General features: G+C 33.8%; 2 protein-coding genes and 1 long non-coding RNA gene across 4 annotated transcripts in view; 1 reads left to right on the top strand and 2 right to left on the bottom strand.

Annotated features, from left to right (window-relative positions):
• Positions 1-22: 22 nt before the first annotated feature.
• l(2)05287 (WD repeat-containing protein l(2)05287) lies at positions 23-11,122 on the bottom strand. 2 transcript variants are annotated; one of them, XM_076617493.1, is made up of 16 exons: positions 11,054-11,122; positions 10,772-10,934; positions 10,358-10,559; positions 10,098-10,276; positions 9,890-10,009; positions 9,604-9,791; positions 9,372-9,530; positions 9,095-9,288; positions 8,835-9,019; positions 8,608-8,771; positions 8,355-8,541; positions 8,103-8,281; positions 7,858-8,030; positions 7,560-7,742; positions 916-1,034; positions 23-546 (listed from the first exon to the last, which is right to left on the bottom strand). In XM_076617493.1, exons 2-16 carry the CDS (start codon positions 10,900-10,902, stop codon positions 300-302), a joined length of 2,610 nt encoding a protein of 869 aa, XP_076473608.1. In that variant the 5' UTR covers positions 10,903-10,934; positions 11,054-11,122; the 3' UTR covers positions 23-299. The 2 variants fall into 2 exon arrangements, with proteins under 2 accessions (XP_076473608.1, XP_033205120.2); XM_033349229.2 differs by having other exon boundaries at positions 10,772-11,102.
• Positions 11,123-11,923: 801 nt separating this feature from the next.
• On the bottom strand, positions 11,924-20,461 carry LOC117165834 (polycomb group protein Pc). Its single transcript, XM_033349233.2, has 5 exons — positions 20,226-20,461; positions 17,378-17,421; positions 17,168-17,291; positions 16,423-16,848; positions 11,924-16,156 (listed from the first exon to the last, which is right to left on the bottom strand). The coding sequence occupies exons 1-5, from the start codon at positions 20,283-20,285 to the stop codon at positions 15,536-15,538; spliced, it is 1,275 nt and encodes a 424-aa protein (XP_033205124.1). The 5' UTR covers positions 20,286-20,461; the 3' UTR covers positions 11,924-15,535.
• The window catches only part of LOC117165838 (uncharacterized), a 171,286-nt gene continuing 169,821 nt past the window's right edge, over positions 19,101-20,565 (top strand). The window contains exon 1 of the long non-coding RNA XR_013061927.1: positions 19,101-19,231. This is a non-coding gene — a long non-coding RNA (uncharacterized LOC117165838). The remainder of the gene's footprint in view (positions 19,232-20,565) is intronic.

Genomic DNA, 20,565 nt, shown 5'->3' with positions numbered 1-20,565 from the left:
TTTCTTATTACATAATAACAAGTTTTCTTACTCACGCTTTATGACAAATTTTTTATTTTAAAATTTAAATCACATTGTATTAATTAATCGTTACATGGTGTTCCACTGTATGTACATTATTTATATATGGACATTGTTTACAATAAAGTAATATCATAAATAGAATTTATGAAATAAAAGTTGTTCTTTCTTGTTTCTGTATTCGTTTAAATAATTTATTAAAAAATCTATAATCACTATTTTTTTGCCAATTATTGTATAAACAATTCCTCTTTCGTGTATCGTAGAAATAAAAATCTTCACACTACATTATAAATATTTTCAGATGGTAAAGTTGGTTCAAGATTGTCATCTATCAATTGTTGTTCAATCTCCTCTCGATCTGGAAGTATAGTTCTAAGGAAAGACCAATCGTGATCGACAAGTTGTACTTTTGTCTCATCGACATTATCGATTTCAGCTACAGGTGAAGATTCACGATTTTCCGGTCGTAATAGTTCTTCTTCGCTTTCCTCTGACTCTTCGTCATTCTGGATTGTTTCATCCCTAAGCAAATCAAAATGAAAAGCATGTAATTTGTCCAAAATCGACTAACTACTAAGTTATCATTTCAAGGCTAGTACTTGAAGATCTATTACTTAAAGCTTTAAGTAGTTTTAATTTCTCAATTATAATAGTTCACTTCCAAACATTTCTCACAATTAGACTGTGGATCTTAATGCTATTTTACATTCCTATGAATATAGTTAACTTAATAGAGTTTTATTTGACTTACTAATTATTACAACGAATACTTCACTTTAAAAATTTTATATACTTTTGTTATTGTTGTTCTTTTCAATTTCATTGAAATTGTGTAAACATATCCATACAGTATACATATAATTTATTAATTACAATGTTTCATTAAATTACCTCTCGATTCTATCGTCAGGTGATTGAGTTTTTGACACAGATGGCGAGAGCAGAGATGTGATGAATGATGCACAAAGCATCTTCATGGGCGGTAATGTGTGGGCTGAGACGCTGAGAAGCTGAAAGGCATAATTAATATTATCTTAAATATCGAAATTCACGCAGTTCTTAATACATTCAAAATGTGCTTAATATCTTTTTGAAAAAAAAGAAATAAATAAATAAAATGCTCCTTTTAAATAAAAATGTTCGTTTACCTAGATAAAAATAAACAACGAATTAAAGACGATAAAGAAAGAAACAAGAAAAAAAAAACATTTCAAGTAAGGAGCTAACTATAATTGGGAAAGATACGTATGATATTTGACGTGCGTTTACTTCTTCGGTAATACTTGTGACGCTCGCGACATCCGATTAGTTAATTAGTCTTAAGGCTGACGCAGGCACACCCCCGAACGAAAATTTCTGCAATTCCTGCAATCTTCTACTTCAGATCTAGGTTGACGCGTCTCTTACAACCTACACGAATATTCTTCTCGGTATACACCAGTTTTCGCCAGAAAGTTGCTAGAAAAGACGCATGTTTCATCAAGCAAAACACAAGCGATAGTACCGAGAAACATACACTATCTATATTTAGTATCTTAACAGAGTATAATAGTATTTCACAGAGTTTCCCTTTTCATCGATTACCATTGAGATGTCTAATATAGTTGCACGGTATTTAGTATTTTGTATGATATTATTTCGTAGAGTTTCCTTTAATTAACTCTTACTGGGATATTCCGTGCGTATAATATACAAAACTCTTTAAATAATTGTAATATTAAAATGTTAGCTAAATCAACGATAAATAATTAACGTTTATTATATTAAAAATACGAACAGCTTAACACGTTACTGTTAAAGTATTATCCTATCTTTAGAGTTACACCATCTTTTTCACTACCGGTGTTGTTAAGCTCACGAGATATACGCATAAGTAGTACTTTTTAAATAGCTGCATCGATGCAACGTACGCGTCACCGAATGTGCAAATATCAACAAATGTATTAAGCATATAAATTGACAGAGCTATTATCTTAACGAAATTAAAATCGAAACATGTAAATGGATCAAAGGTGCGTTTAATTGGGAGGAAGGTCAATCTGTCGACGTGTGACGTCCTCGTGGATTTTGACGAAACCTTTTTTAATTACCTTGTTGGTGACGCGCGTATAACGAGAAAAATAATAAAAACAGGCAGTGGGACCTCTATGACCTTGACAAAATAAAATACCGTCTTAGTCAACAATACGGCTTACTCTGTCCTATGGAATGGAGATAGATCTTTAAATTTTTAAGTGTTCAACTTCGTTGACACTATGAGCGTTATCGCTGTAGTATTGGTTGGGCCACATATCTTTCCGGCGATCGGGTCGCATCGCAAGGCGACTTGCCAAATCGAGTCACACATATTGATAACTTTTGAACCAATGGGTTCCCAAACTCGAAACCGTTGCATTCCGTTTTTGTCCATCGAGTAACATTAGAAAATAGAAAAAAACAATTTTAGACAGAGATGCCTCGAAGAGAGGTTTAACTGTAAACGTCGTTTTATTTTTTCCAACGTCACTGGGATCGGACCGCTTGTTTTTATTAAATTTCTCGTTATAATTCGATCTCGTCGAAATTCACGAGGGCGTCATACACCGACAGATTCACCGGGAAGGAACAATGCACCGCTGTGCAAGTTTACGGGAGAATGGCGACCAGTTTGAAACAATCTAAAAAGATTAGATAGAATACCTGTCTCGATATACACCTACACGTGAGGGGAATACGATTTTATTAATAGGTAACGTAACAATATCAGGACAGCCCCCGCGGGAGATAAGACTTTGTTCCTAGCTTCCTCAACAGGTTCGTCCTGACCTGATTTTACCGCAACATTTGCAAACAATTCCGGAGCGACGTTGAAAACCATCGTTCTCCATTGTGCACCGTAACGAGAATGAATAAAGGCTCGTACTGTCGAAAGTTTTGATTCTTCATCGGCTGTTGGAACTTTGCTTTCCAGTTCGTTAATCTATCCGAAAAATCGGAAACTTATTACGCACATCTGAAGCTCCGCTCCGACTGGTGCGCACGACGATCTATCATTTTTGTCGGGGCAAATGACTGTGGCCGCAAACTGACAGACATTAAGAGAAAGTTAAAGATAAATTATTGATACCGAATGAATTAATAAATTGGAATAAATAGAGATATGAAACTTATATAACGATATATTAAACTGTTTAATTATGAGCAGCGGATGTTTAATATTAGATTAATATAGTCCATCAGGATAGATGTAGAAATATGAAATTTAATTATTTCGCACGTCTAAGATTAAATTGTTGATATTAGCAAAAAAGTGAGAATATATATAGCAATGATAGGAAATAATATAAAATTATTGTTACCGAAGAGAGAAATTGTTTTGTAATTTAGAAAAATACTAGGGTTCGTGTTTGATTTCTTGTTATGCATTTCTAGAAAAATATAGAACGTAACGTAACATAAATAAGGAACAGTCATCAGGTGGTTCATAAGCAATTAACTCTACTATTCCACAGAATTGACGCAATATGCAAGAAAGCTGTGAGCTAGCGGATATCCGTGTACTGTGAATCTTAAGTAACGACGTAGACCTACCTAATTAATCAATAGCTACGAGATGCTTTGTGTCCGCTTTTATACGTCTTCAAAACTGAAAATGCTCCTAAGCACGTTTCAAAATATCTTTATGATTATTTAGAAAAATATACAAAATATGCCTAGCACATTATTTGGAAAAAATGAAACAGGAAGATATCTCTTATAAATATGAAAAATTTAACTAGCCAAAACTATATAAATAGTGAAAATAGTTTTTTCTTTCTTTAAAACAGTCATTAAAAACGTTTAGTTCCCCGCAAAAAAATTTATATCTTCTAATAGATTCTCTCGATAAACGTTAAAAAAAATAACGCGTATAGGTCTCTGAACGATCTTGTAGAATTAATTATCCACTGCGTCCGTGTTCTCCATAACGCCATCATTAGCGGATCATGCGGCCTTAAGGACCGCAGAAACTCATGTGATGATCCTTAATTTGCTTAGCCTCCAGACACTAAAGGCGTTCTCCAAATGGGGCAAGATTTTACTTTTAGACAAGCTGATATTATCGCGTTCATTTAAATGATCACACGCAGACCGACATCGTATACGAGACAGTTCAAACGAGTTTCTCTCTCTCTCTCTTTCTCTCCCGTCTACTTGTTGCACCAGCTTGGTCACGATAAGGGAAACTCGGTCTATTGATTTTGCATTGGCCTTAAAGCAATGAGATTTTGTAGCGGTACACGTGGACATCCCTTCTTGAGACCGATCTCCATTGTTCTTTGGAATGTTTGCGTGATATCAAACGGTCAGTTTATTTCTGAATTTCGCCTCTATCTCCACCCTGTTGGCCAATTACAAATTTCTTATCATCCTGAAAGAGAAGTGAACGAGCGAGACCAAATATTATTTGTTTCTTTTCTTCGCCTTTATCTCCTCTATAATTATTTCACAAAAAGATACCAATATGTTCGTTGTGATTTTCAATGTTTTCAGGCCTTTGAAAGAATTCTTCTATGTGTTAGGTGTTGAAAGTTGAGATTTTTGAAAGAATTATTCAGCCTGCAATTTTATCACGTACTTGGACGATTTCCGGGAAGATCGAGACGATTCCTTGAGTGACGCGTGCCGAAGGTTTTTCCGTCGAAGACAATGCCCTAGGTCAGAGGGACAACTGGAACGCCGTGAGAGGGTGGGAGTGCGGAGAAGTAGCTCCTATATTAAATCATGGCGAGGCCACTTCCCAAAGTCAGTTCTACGTTGAACGCTCAGCCAAGAAACTCTTCATCGTTGTGACTCTTTTTCCATCGTTTTATCGAGCAACACGTTATCATCTCTTCTTCTACTTTACTGTGAAGATATCCTTGTGAGCGGTGTATATTCCTCGATACAATCAAGTGTAAAGCAAAAGAAGAAAATAAAAGGTAAATTTAAACAGAGGAGATCGGGATCTTGATATTCTGCAATTTGTTTGATATTCTTCGTTGAAAGTAACTTTTGGGCGTTTGTGATTGGCAGAATTTTTCAAATATTACACTGAAGTATCAAGCTGGTGACTACGTTCTTCAACTAAATTATCTCGTGTATCAAGAGAGAATAGAAGAAGTAGCTTCCGACGTCTATCTACGACAATTTCGGGCATGAAGTTAACAGCGTGGAATTCTGTGTGCATCCTGATAGTCGTCTTCTTCCTAATGGTTACCACGTCTGCATATCCTGCTGGCAATCCAGAGATAGTGAGTACCTCTCTTCATATACTTTCAGTGAAATTGTGTAACTTACACTCGAATAACGCTGACAAGTTACTTCAACTATCTCTGATTATTTAAATTTGTTGAAGATGATACATTTATTGTGTTACTTTGATCTGTTAAACGTAATGGTACACGTCTTTCATCAACGTTCCATCGTGGTCCATTTATCATATTCTGCATCTCGTTTTCTATTTACTTTCCTGTAGATGGTTTAATACATCAATTCTTGATATGAATCTTGTTTGAAACGTAACCACGTGCTGAGAGTGGCGCGTGGGCATCTGCTTGGGGCTTTGACTCATAAAGTCGCGTTCCTCTCTGCGAATTAGGCACGTAGATGCGGTGAAAAGAACGATAAAGCGGATAAGTATAGGAAGACACGTTCGTGAGTCAGCCAATTATACAGCAACCGGTGATGTCCGGTGAATATCCAGAAACTATTAAATCAAAATGTAGTCTCTGAAAATGATGCAGCTTTCTTCATTGCATTAATTTTTCATTGCTTCATTATAATCTTCATTATAATTCTTGTTTTCGCAAAAAGAAAAAAAAGAAATAATCGTTCTATCGTTTAAAAAAACGATAATTTCAAACAAGTCATGATTTTCTGGCAATCAGAAAATGTTATCGTTAGGTCGCGCGAGTTTGCATTGACAAAATGGAGCAAATAGATAAAGGGGAAACACATAATACACGTGTATGGCGATAATTTCGCCTGAAATGACATAATTCGGTCATCGATATTCATATAGATACAACAAAGACTTTCTCAATTAGATATAGAGCTATAATTGAATTTCCAATTAATTATCATACGTTGACTGTTTCATAAGTTGTTGGTTTGTGTGAAATGTTTCTTTTCTTTAAATAAACAGGAATTTTTGTTTAATCTTTTACGCAGAGTACAGAGAAATCAATAGAAATAAATGGAATTCCGTGTTTCCCTTCTTATAAGCACGTGGGATGCATATGATAATATTGCAAGCACGAGTGGACGTTGCTCGCGAATGGTACTTATTAAATCAATCTCTTTTCTCTACTTGTATTGGTATATCTAATCAAACCGAACTGTAGGTGGTACCGTAAACAGAAATCATGCTTGTGAATATTCCGTTCGAATCGTTCGATTATAATTAATTCCTCTAAAGTCACAATCTCGAGATTCTATTCCACAAATATTTTTATCACAATTTTTTTTAATATTTCATAGCGATATTAAAATTGTAATATAATTGAGAAACGGAAGGATGATGTTAAATTATTTGAAATATATCATAGTTTTAATTTTGTATAATTTTTAAATTAAATTCTAAAATTAAATAAAAAAAAAAAACGTCGCAATTATTAAAACAGAAATGATAAAAGTGATTTATAAATAAAATTTGCATAAAAGAGGAACATTTTAAATTGCGATTTCCTTTTATCGAAACGATTGTTCAATTTATTTATATATTTGTTTCATAGTGCACACAGTTCTTTAAGTTTTATTAAACGTTACCAATTATTTTTTTAAGATGTATAACTTGCAGGCGATCGAGAATATGCGACAGATCCCACAGTGGCACTGTTTACGCTACAGAAAATTCGATCTCGTACGCCGGTGTCGGAATTACCGTTTAGGAAGGAAACACTGACAAACACAAACTCATCGCAATCCCGTATGGACGACCGCAACGAATAAGTCACAATATTTCAAGTTTCATCGACCAGCTGTTCTAAATGTTCTGCTGCAAATACTCAAACTTATATAAAAATGAAATGAGATGTGGCACGCCATAATAACACTTTGGAATTACTTATGAACTTAGTTGATAAATGCAACTTGCATAGATTTTAATTTAATTCTTCATGTCTCGTTATTTACTGCAAGACTGTATTTCCAAGACTTCAAAATTTATCTTCATCTTTTAATTTGTATAAAATAGAAACGGGAAAGAAGATAGATAAAAAGATGAGAATATCTTACGGGATTAACAGTTTCCATTTTCCTAAGATTAAAACTTTGATAAAGATTACTATATATTGTATTAAGTTATTAATATTACTTGTACTTCTATATTTCCTACTTAATTATTTATACTATATTTTACGAGAAATTGTGTATATATAAACGCTCTTTGATCTCATTGTAAAATGAGAATATGTTCTAGAATAAAATTATTTTTTCTATCACGAAATTATTTTCAGATGAATATCACCTACCTGTCGAATCATACGTCCACTAATTATAAACATAAATTGCAAAGGTATATTTTTATTACTTACCTCTTTCACCATTCCTTTTCCTGTTTTCAGTTGTTCGTGCATAAATAGAGCGGGTACTTCCTTGTCTGTGGTAGTTGTGCTCGCTATTAAATTGCTAAACGCGGTCGCAGGAACTGTTGCATTCGTAGATAAAATTTCAAGAGAAATAGTCACTTCGGATTCTGGTTCTAACGTTAATAATTCCTATTGATAAAACAATTAAATATATATAGTACATATGATCATTGTATTGGATGATTCAATAAATGTACAGATATTTTATATCAATACGTTTTGCATACATTTGCCATGTACATACTTGATTAGAATCTAAAAAGAAAAGCTGCGATCTTCGTTGCCACGATCTGTACGATGAATCTCTTTTCACTTGTAAATGTGGTACAAAGGTGGCTCCCAAAATGAAACTATTATTTTCGATAAAATCTTTTCTTGTGTAGACGGGTGTCGATTTGTGGGGTGTGAATACAAACACTAAAATTAATAGATTACTTGCTATGCAAAAATAAAAATTTGGGTATCTTTTAAAGCAAGTTATATATTTACGTGAATTATCGGTGGTGAAAACAGCCATGTACGTTGATTTCGGATCTGCCGTAAGAGTTGCAATTTTTAGAGGTACGCTCCATATTAACGTAAGCGATAGGATGTTCCACACCGCAATATGCTGCGTGGAAACTGCTACCACAAGATGACAAGCATCTTGCTTTCCAAATTCAATTCGCCTAGTAAAACATATATAATAATCCCAATGCTGTTCTTATGATTATTATAAGGTCTATTTTTCATAAAACTTACGTCACTGGATACTGATATTGACAGTGTGTAAGGCTACATTTAAACGTACAAGTATCGGGAGTCCATATTGTTAGACTAGAATCGAAACCAATACCAACTAATGAACCATCAATTGAAAAACCAGCATCCGTTGCAGGCAGATTTCTGTAATCTCCTACACTATGGCACTGCCAGCATTTATTTTTTTCTACAACAAATATAATCTTAAAGTTTAATACTACAATTCTCTTATTACAATATAACTTTTACATACTGTGTAAAGATGAAGGTTCTACAAGATGCCATAATTTGAATTTTCTATCTCTGCCTGTTGTAACTGCCAGTGTTCCCTCGTCACCGAATAACATGCACGGTTGGAAGTGCAAAGCATTCACACCGCCATCGTGAGGAAGCTCGATTGACGTGTTTAATGCGAACCTAACAGGTTGACAACACAGAAACTTAATATTTACACATCAAGAATGCATATCTTGTACTTACTGTTGTTGTTTAACGTTATACATCCAAAATTTCAGCCTCACTTCTATACATGACATTTTATCGTTTCGTTCTTCAACAGTCGCCATCCACATACCATCATGATTTATTGCTATCTTTGTAACTTCCGTGTTTATAATAAGTACATTACGCTCTTGCGTTAAAAAATTTTGTGCCGTAATATTTATCTGAAAATTTATTAACAAGTTAATAAACGACAGAGCGTAAATTTTTTACCTGTTTTATATTACACTGTTACTCACATTATATAATAAACTTTTCGTATGGGTATTATAAAATTGAACATGTCCTGTACGACTATTTAAAACTAAACAATTCGTACGTGGATCAACGATAAGACCAGCAGGAAATAAATCTTTAGAAGATAAGGTCACGCCCCATGTAAAATTTTGTATAACTGATGTCAATTTTCTTTGTGGATTTACAACCACGATACCTATGAATATAGATATATTTTATAAATATATTTCATCTATCTAAAATAGATCTAAAGATTTAAATATCTAAAAATATTCATACCATTATCTAAAGTAGATACAGCCACATATAAATTATCAGGAGCAATAGTAAGGTGTTTAATAGGTGCAGGTAATCGAGGAAGGAAGGATTTTTGATGTGAATTTGCTAAAACCCATTTCACTAGAACACATTCTCCTCCTCCTGTATACATGTGACCACCTGCAATTTTTATGGTATATACAGTTATTGTACATGTTGAAATTTAAAAAAATATAAGAAATATATATCTTACCTGATTTACTGAATGCTATTTCTGTAACAGGTAATGTATGCCAATGATAAACTGCTGTATAAGGTCTTGTTTGAAACAAACCCTTCCATACTACGACACGACCAGTTGTATCTCCTGTGGCAACACATTCTTCTTCTGGATGTCCAGCAATGCATGTTGGTATTCTACCTGTTTTACCTGTTTTATGTCTGCGATCATGAAATACAGCAGCATTTATAAGTATTTTTTATTGAAAATTTCAGTTTGTCTTTAATGTTAAATAATTTTTCTTAAGTATAATACATACAATTTATCAACAAAATTTCTTGATGGATTCAATATATGCAAATCTACATCATGAAGGAGTGCTATTAAATTTTCACCATGATTACCAATTATATCAACATAGTATTCATAAGATTTTGTCCTGTAATAATATGTAAGAATAATACATCACATAAATAATACATAATAAGAGCTTCATTCATAATTATCGAAGTGCAAATTTTTCTTACGATATACATGTAGACTTTGCACAAACTCCATTATCTAGATCAAATAACACTATATAAATTTTTGTATTGCATTTGGAAATATATGTTACAAGCACTTGACGCAACTCATTTCCATTATGAGTTTTATAATTTACAATGTGAAACGTTTTTATTTTTGGCTCTATTTGAAATTTTAATTTCTGTAAAAAGTATAACAATTATGGATTTATAAAAGCCTCAAAAAGGGAAATCATGGTAAAAAATACATTTAATGTTTATACCAATTTCTTTGTGATAATGCCACTTTGACAACTCCAAAAATTTAATTCTCCATTTTCTGTACAGGCAATGATCAGATTAGGATTTTCTGGATGTATTATTAATCCTGCAATTCTGTAATTTGCTGGTTCTAATTCTTTAACAAAATCTCCAGTTTGTGTACTGTAAGCTCTTATAACATGCTTCCATACTATGTATAATGTTCTGTAACGTATATGTATTATTTAATAGAAATATTAACTATAACTTTGTTCTTGAATACCGTAGTCCAACATTTATAACGATATTTACTCATATAATTTCATTAACAAAATTAATGAAGTACATGTTTAGTACCATCATGTTTACAACCAGAAATTTTATATTTAAACGCCAAAAAAAATTATAATTTTTGTATATGCTGAATTAAAACTTACTCTCCATCGTGTGAAAAAACTGGCCGTTGATCAATTATACTTCCTCCGCCTTTTCTCGTTAAAACTAAATCGTCTACATCAATTACTTCAATATTTGTTGATTCGCGTCGCGTATTTAATTTCATTTGCATTTTTTCACTTATGTCGTAAGAGATCAATGTTCCTAATAATTAAACGCGGTATTGTATACCCCATATATTAATGACACAATAAGATATAAAATACAGTAAAAAATATTATATTTTGATAACTACAAACGCTTAAAACATAAATTAACCAAACCAAATGCCTATCACATGGTGTCTTCTCGCATCCAAAGATCCAAATACTTAAACAAACTTCATCTACCATTTCTGCAACTGCAATGACAAAAATACCTAAATCTTTAGGTGCAACTTCATTTCGAAGAATCATAGTATATTTTTTCACAATCGTAATAACAGCTAGTAATAATCTTAATAAATGTAAAAAAATTTGTATAATTATTTATATATTTAATATTCATAAATAAAAACTCAACTATAATAAAATATTTTAAAAACTTGTTATTAATTTACAGACTACACATTCACCTACTACAGCAATTGAAATTGTAGTTTAGCGACATCTGAAATACTTTATGCACGTCATAAAATGCATCGATAACTGTAGTATTCCTTTTATCGGAATCCACAATACGATATATCGACATAGTAGATTCGAACCGTAGGGAATCTTCTTTATCAATAGTAAATGAACTAGTCATTTATTAATTCTACTAACATAATAGAATTGATCGGTTTTAAATTGAATTACTTCCTCTACCGATAAGTTTCAATTTCTTATCGTAAAAAATTTATAATGATTATGCTCATATTATTGTATTCTGTATATTCGTTAAATATTAATAATGAATGTGTGATATTAATAAAAAGAAAGAAAATTGATAAAACATTAAACACAATAATGTTTATACTTTAACATACTCTATTCGACGAAACCTTTTTTTCGAGTAACTGTTGCTTTATTCTCCCTTAACTTTACACATTATGGACAGTAACATAAGTGGGAACTTAGAAAAAGAAAAACTGATCAGGCTTTCAAGCTACTTCAATAAATAAAGCGCATGAATTTCGGCTTTGAGTGGATGGTAAACAAGTACTGCACGCGAGCAAAGATTCAAATAAAGATTTTATTGAAATATAAGGAATCTGTACCAGACAGAACTAAAATTACCGTTTAAATTTGGTACTACCGGGGTTCATATCGTATATGCCTGCGTAATCGCTGGGTTATCTTTTCACATTTTTTCCTTGTGTCGGTGTGTGTGTATCTGTGTTGACTTCATCTTTTTTTTTTTTTTTAAATCGTTATAAGTAGAATCTGAATATTTCTATAAGTACAGAAACAATATTGAAGGTACGCGCACAGTCTATCTCAAAGTCTCTAAAGCTAAAAAGGATTTTTCTCCTAGATCAGCAGTTCTGCGATTCTTACATTTACAACTTAAAGGGGTTTCTTGCTTTCCGTTTCTCTATTTACAATTATGATAAACTGAAAGGTCTAAAGCTACGCGTTCTCTCTCTCTCTCTCTCTCTCTCTCGCCCTTTGTTTCATTCTCACTCTCGCTCTAAAATCGCTCCGTTATCATAGAATTGTAAGTGTTCAACTATTTACAATTTTTACAGAATATTTCTCTCTCAATATACAGAGTGTATTGGTTTACATTACACAACAATTTAATAAACGCGTATTTAAAATTCCTTGCAAACGCGAATTGCAAGAAATCGCGCGACCTAACTGCGCGCAAATAGTCCCACTTTTTTTTCTCGTTTAAAAAGATAAACCGTTACAATTCTGCTTCTCGCTTGGAAATAGATCGTACATAGTCAATCGGAAAAAAAAAGAAGAAATATTAAACATCTATTACTAATGTATCGTCGATTTATCATTTTAAATTATATAGTTAATCAATTTTAATGTACGACAGAGAAGAAAATTTTTCCTTTCCTTGTAAAATGGGACGTATCGCGCGCATAGTCTCTAATACTATACTAAGAATGTAAAAACAAAAAAAAAAAAAAACTTTTCTTCCTTTATATTAGTTAGAATAAATAAGCAACGTATATGTATTTTTTTTCCTTTTAAGATTTACGCTTATACAATTAACTGTATCACGAATTTACTGGTTCCGAAATTGGTGCACACGCGGCGCCAAATGTACGGTGCAGCGGAAGTTAAAAAGAGAAAGAAAGATAAAATAAAATAAAATAAAATAAAAGGAAGAGAATAGAGTCAATCTTTGAGGAAGTTTAACGACATTAATTAATTACATTGTTTGGATAGAAGATCGTTAGAATTTGGTTGTACTCGATTCTCTGTTCAAGATGACCGTTTTCGAGGTAGGAACATTCCTATTTGGTGAATACACGTCGACAACCCATCTTAAAAAAATAAAATGGCGCTCTCTCAAGGATATGCATAAATATTTCTCGAAATACATATTCGTAAGTATATATATATATATATATATGGTTGGAATTAAATGTCGCGTGTATGAAAACGTATAATACGCAGTCAGTCCTTAAATTCAAATGGAAAAAAAAGGGAAATGAAAGAAAAGATACCTTTGAAGGTATAAAAAAAAAAATGCAACATCTAACACGTTTAAACAATACTTAATCGATTCGTAACAAAAACACCGACAACCGATATAAAACATGTTATATAGATTATAAAGTTATCATGTACTACGTTGTTGATAACGTACATCGTTTTGCTTCCCTTTTTCAGCTTGTTTGTCACTGTGCATTGAACTGTATGTGTACGTGTGTGTAGGTCTGTTTGTGTGAGTGTGATGCTATAACAACTTGAAAAAAAAAAAAAAAAAAAAAAATCAATAATGCGTTCGTGCCTCTAAACAAATCTAAAATCTACGAACGAATGGTACATCTCTTTTCGTTTCTTCTTGTGACAAAATATTACTCGCTAAGAAAAAGAGAAAAAGAAATGAGTGTGATATTCATCAGTTAAATACAATATAATATCATAATGCTGAGAAATACGTCATCAAGATAACATTAGTTCCTTTTTTGTTACTTTTGTTTCTATATACTCGAAAATTCATTTTTTTCGTATTTTCTTAAAACGCTTCTACGAAGCTGCTTTGATTATTCTAAAAATGAATTAGAAAAATATTTCTTTCCAGATCTGTACTATTTTATCATATTAAAATTTGAAATTAACTAATTTACAATGGTATTCCACCATTCTTTATCCTTTTTTTTTTCTGCAGAATTCTAATACAAGCGGAAATGCAATCAATGAGAAAATGTTATTTATCCTCTAAAATGTTTCTTTCAGATCTTTTTGCATTTTCTTTTTTGTCTGATTTTCGTACACAGAGTTTACGGTCTATCAAGCGTCTTTAAAATGTACAAGTGTATGCCACGACGTGACAGTGACTCGTGTACCATTGTTCTTTCGCGTTTATTTGTCGCATAACGATAGTCTTATTATCTTTTATCCGCCGACTTACACGATAATTTTCTATTCGACACGCCGGAACTGACCGTTCGAATTTTTCTCCCCAATCAAATCCACGTCCAATTTTAGGTTCACGTAACATCTTGTTCTAGGAAACTGCGAGTTGAACAATTTCTTTGTAATTACACATAACCTCGACTATCCTCTTCGCAATCACCAAAAAAGAGTCCGTTTTACTTTTTTAGAAAAAGTCCTTATATATATATGTCGGAGAAGCGTCAGGAATAGAGTTGTGGGCGTTTGCTAGATCTTGGAATGGGCCATCACGGGGTTATAACAAAGGTACGGCCTGGTAATACTACCGATTCGACGATCAACCGCGGTGGTTGGGCACTTGCGATACTACGTTGGTCTTGAGTTCGATAACAAATCCACGGTCAACGGGAGAATAGATATACTTGCTCTAACTGAAACGTGTACCACTCATCGATCGTAAGACACTACTCCCTTCGTCGATCAGATCTCAAGAAAGAATGAATTTTCGTCCCGATGATGCCACCGAGGAAAGCTATGATGGGATGTGTCCACGGACACGAGTTCATCGGATTCGTCGAGTATAGCCCTCGTTCCGAAAGTAAGCGAAATTGACGTCGCTGTCAATTGGCAAATTTGGGGCAAAGACTGCTTGTCCGTTTGAAGAATCTTAATTACCGAAAAAACCCAGGTTTTATAGCGGATCTTCGGGCTAACTGGATTTGTGCTATGTAAGTGCCTCAACATCCAGTATTCATTGTCCGAAGGAACTGTTGGCATGTTGTACTGTCAGGTACCTCTAAGGGTATTCTTTTAATGAGGGTCATACTATCCCTCCGTACCTTTGTTAGAAGTGCCCGTCCCGTTGACCGCGGCTACATTTGGCGGCTGATGGTCGCCTTGAGCCCAAGTTTATTATAACCGATCGCCAACAAGTACAATTGGGTAGAATGACGGTAAGTTGTTTAATCACAAACTGTAAGCTTTAATTACAATTTTACGGATTTTCCCGAAGTTCCAGAGGAAAGGCTCCGGTGTCCTTTCATCTCCGACATATAATATAAGTATACATATACGTATATACATACATATATATATATATACGTATATGTATGTATGTATATATATATATATGTGTATGTATATATATATATATATGTGTGTTCAGCATTTTCGACTCTACACTTCAACGTGTGAAAATAATTTATATTTACAAGCTGGTTCAGTATTAGAAATTCGCGTTAAAGCGTCCTTATTTAAAGATCGTTAATAGATATCGCTCTTTGGATCCCTTTCCCGGAAGAATCCTTTTTCAGTCTTGCACTCCCTGATGGTAACGGTCTTCAAATTTACCGTCACGTCTGTAATGAACACCTGATCGGCAACTGGATTCCGCGCGTGCCAGTAATCCGTACCAGGACTTGAAAGAGGGACATACATGTCGGTCTTCGAGATTTCCGTTTGCTTCACGCTCGATGTATTGCTATTGTTGCTATTACTGTTGTTGTTATGATTGTTGCTATTGTTATGACTATGATGCCCATTGACGACGGTCGGTAACCTGTTGTTGTTTGTATATGAATCCGTAGGGCTAGGTGACTTGTGACCGTTCGCGTCTACTGTCACAGCTCCGTTCGACTTCTCTTGTTTTTGCTCAGACAAGTGCCTCTTTTTGGTAGGCTGTTCCAAAGGCGTGTCTATCTGAGGGGAGAGAGGTGCTGGCGGTGCACGCGGCAGCGAGGGTGGAGGACCGTGAGGCACGTCAGCTTCGGCACGCTTTTTCTCTTGCACCGCTGGAGCTGGTGTCGTCGGCACCGCTGGCAGCGGTTCCTCCGGTGTCGACTTCACGCTTGACGATGACGGCCTCCTGCCGTTTACCTTGTGACTCTGCAACGTATTTACAATCATATGCTTATTATTTTAGAATTTATTTCAATGTATTCCTTATTTATTTTATTATTTTTTGTCCTTATTATAATATATGCTACAAATTTTTGATAGATTTTGAAATTATGGACACCTCTGTGATTCATTGTATATAATTGAACACTTTGTTAACTATCTATAAATTCAAAATATAGATTAGCACTGATTAAACTCTATAGATAAACTCCATAAGACGAAGAGAAGAAGAGGAATGAACGAATACTTACGTGATAAGAGGGAGACGTTGGATTACTCTTCAGGGGCAATAGTCGAGGTATTTTGTTTGGAGGAGGACTTCCACTACCACTGCTTGGACTGCTCGTAGTAATGGTAACACCAATTTTTCCCGATTCTTTGCTGAGAACCTCGGCCTTTCTTTTCGTACCAGTCGGTTCTCTCCTAGGCAGTAGAGGACTGTCTATACTACTATTGGAACAATCTGAATCAACACTGAACGCGGATGCAGATAATTCTGGGGCTGTTGGCGATTCGTGCCCATCGACGGAACTCGGAAGCGTATCTTCGTCAGGTGCAACGGGATTTAGGCGAGGCGCGGAGGTGCTACCGATAGTTGATTCGTCTTGACTATCTTCTCCAACTCTCTCGTCTCCGCCGGGCTCTTCCTCGACGACCAAGTTAGCCAAAACGTGTTCCTGTGAATTATAAAAATGGTTTAGTTTATTGAAATATTTGTACAATTTTACGTTAAAAATTATAGAAGAAAATACAATAATTATCTTACTGCTAAGAATGAAAAAGGTTTCAATATAATTGAATGAAAGCTTAATTTTTAATAATTTCCATTTCCACACATTTAATTAGAAACGCATTTAAATGTAATGTCAATAATTTAAATTTGAAAATTTGAATTAGAAAATATGCAGTATGTACTACAGTACACAGTAATATATTATCATATTACATATATATAATTTTGCGAACATGAATTGCGAATATGAATAAATTACTTACGTTATATCTAGTATCCCTCCGCCTAGGTCTCCTTGCAGTCACATCTCCACCTTTTTGACTTTCTTCGTATAATTCAATTAACCTGACGTCTAAGATGTTTTCTTCGGGTTCCCATGTGTTGTGTCTGTAAAAAGTGAAAACGCTTACATTCATAATCTGTTAATGATAATGAACCTGTTAACAACTTTATCAATTGTACTTTTAACTTACTTTTTGCTCCATCCTTTCCATTTTACGAAGTACTCTACTTTGCCCTGGAAGAAACAGAAATCATTCACTTATGACAAATAATTCATAACTATAAGAATAAAATATGGAAATGAATCCGGCAATTATACATCTCACGAAGATACAGATCCGATATTTTTAATTGAAAATTTAACTAAATAATTTTATGCAGTTCAAAAATGAAGTATCTTTATTAGCGTGTTATTATTTTTATGTTATATTTTTAATAATAATTAAAATTTTTTAGAAGCTCATCTATATCAATGCTACACGAAGTACTACTAAAAAAAAAACCAGTATTTTTAGTGTAATATTTTGCAGCTATATCACATGTGCAAGCATAAAGAATGGAAATCTAACTATTGTAAAATAAATGTTTATAAGAAACTCCAAGGAGTACTAATATGCACAAATTATTACTCCCTTTATGTTAAGATCGTGAATGTAGAGTAACAAAAAGTAGTATCCTAAACTTGATTCATCATCTATAAAATTAGTTTACATTCAATGAATTACTATAATACACATGTATATCGCTTATGATATTTATACAAGAGGGACGATATTAATATAATCAGTACTTAAATCAGATAAAAATACTCAATATCATACAATCAACAAAATTATGCCCTAATGAATTACTCATAAACCTAACGAATTATGTATTGAAAGATAACCAAGATGCAGGAATTGTATCATTTCTCCATCTGGAAGTAGCCTAACGAAACATCATCCCCTAAATCGTCCCTCCATTTCCCGGTACGACGCTTTTACCAAAAGAAAAAAGAGAGAAGCGTTTTAATAGAAACCAGATTTTTACAATCTCTACTGAATTGTGCAATGCACATTGCACTCTTCCAAATCTTGCAGATCTGTGACATAGACGCAATGAGAAATCGAGATAAGACTATGACTACGATGTACGATTTTATCCTTTTCATATTAACATACGTACTATATGCAGATGAAAATTTGTCACGAGGGTACTTGATACACAATTTTTCTAATAACTCATTAAAAATCAACGTGGTGTTAACGCCATATTTATTATATTTTCGTAAAACGATAATCTTTATAATTTATTTAACTTATTTTTTCAATAATATTACGTTTACGTAATTTTCCTACATTATCCCACTACTTTATTCTTAATGGATTAATACACTATATGCAGATATCATTTTGCAAAAGGATATTTGATACATGATTAAATTTTTAATTTTTACGTAATTTTAAGAATTGAACTATTTCGATATCATATAAAATGATAAAAAATAGATCTACAATGACTACGACTTTACCCTCTTTGTTTTACTATATACAGGCATAATTTATGACGAACACATTTGATACATAATTTAATTTCTTATTTTTATAGAATTTTTATATAACAAACATAATAGTTATGTATTATGTATGAGTGGTTGTTTGAATACGTCGACCGATAAAAAGACCCTTGGCGCCAGTCATCGTTGATCACGATGTCAGAATGTGGCCGATTGCAAAGATCCGTTTCGCGCGTCTGCGTCGGAACGACGGATTTTCGAATCCATCTCCGTAGGAGCGTACGGTCGATAAAACGGGCGGCGTTGACTTCCACGAGAACCGCTGATACGGCTCACCTATTGGCCGTCGGCCAACGAACGAAAGCATGCCGACCGCTCTAGGTGCGCAGCTAGTCTGACAGTTGGAAAACAATGACATAACTGTGCAGGTATAGGACACGTTGCTTTATCGCGCATGAGCCGCTCGCAGCTGAGAAATCTCGCGTGTTTTATGTCGATTTACAACGTTGCCAGCCGAGACCATGTCGTTACTCCGAAGATCACCGCCACGGTAAAAACGCATAAATTCTTGCATAAATCGCGACCGTTTTCAAACAACCATATCACAGATATTGGTGCAATAATAAATCAATCAATATTATTAAAAGTTTAATGCGAGATTATTTTGAGACTTCTCCACTTGAAACCTGAATGTCAGCGCGTTTTTAATTGAAATATTGAATTTGTAAGTTTGGACAAGAATAATAGACTGTTGTGTAATCACCTTCATATGGTGTGAATATGATTACGAACATGTTATAATATCTCTGGCGCGAATTTTGAATGTTATGAAATTCTGATATTTTAGTTTGTGCCTTCATAAGTCGTGATATAAGGAAATGAAACGATTGTCAACTGAGAATTAAAAAATTTTTGTAAAATTAAGTTAATCAGAAATTCAAGTATATTTGTAGACTTCCAATTACTATCACGTGTTATACGCTACATATATAGTTATGACCCATTTATCTTTCAGAAGAAAACATTGTTTGGGTTAATTAGCAAGCAATAAGTTTCACAAATTGATTAGAAATTTAGTAATCCTTTCATTTATTACAAAGTTTCATTAAGTGTTTCAATAAATCGTAGTAAATTGTAATAAAAGTATCAATTAATAGAATTCGAATAAATTAAATGAATAATGAGTTTGAAAATTAAAAACTAAAAAGAAAAAGAAAATTATCATAACATTTATTTTTCCCGAAAAGGCACGCGGTAATGCATAGATATTTAAAGGCATATTTACAATATAACGAAATAAATAAACGTAGTATTTCCTATAAAACGTTAATGTACCAATAAAACGTGCCTGTTCGAGTTCGATGAGAGATATCGAGACCATCGTACATGATAGAAATCGCAACGGGAGGGGCAGAATTGTCGAAACGATAGAGGTGGGAAAGAGAAAGATCACGAAGAGGGGAGGAGGAACCGGCAACGACGCGTAGACAAACAGATTCCATGTAGTGGCGCTATCTGCTGGTGACGGTTCGCATTTCTCTTACCCGCTTTTCCCTCTTCTTTATAATCCGTTCCGCGGCGTAAACTCTGTCACCTAGATCCATGTTTTTAATCCTTGTTCGTTAGATCCGTAATAAAAGCTGTTAATATATCCAATAAGAGAGTGGAGGGTGTCACTAAAAAACCACACTGAGTAACGTAACACCATATGTACCTATGCCGTAATCTGACCACGATGCTCTAATTTAATCGAGATGACACACCGTGTAAACACAATAAACACGTGTTGTCTCGTATACGAGAAGACTCGGCATTGCTCGATGTTTTTCGCACTGATCGGGACTGAGTCGACCGACTGGTGATTAGAGTGGCTGCTATTTCAGC

Source organism: Bombus vancouverensis, chromosome 3 (assembly GCF_051014615.1).
Source record: "Bombus vancouverensis nearcticus chromosome 3, iyBomVanc1_principal, whole genome shotgun sequence".
In the NCBI taxonomy this organism is placed as follows: Eukaryota; Metazoa; Arthropoda; class Insecta; order Hymenoptera; family Apidae; genus Bombus; species Bombus vancouverensis.
Note: the sequence above shows the minus strand (reverse complement) of the source record. Positions and strands in the feature narration are given on the sequence as shown.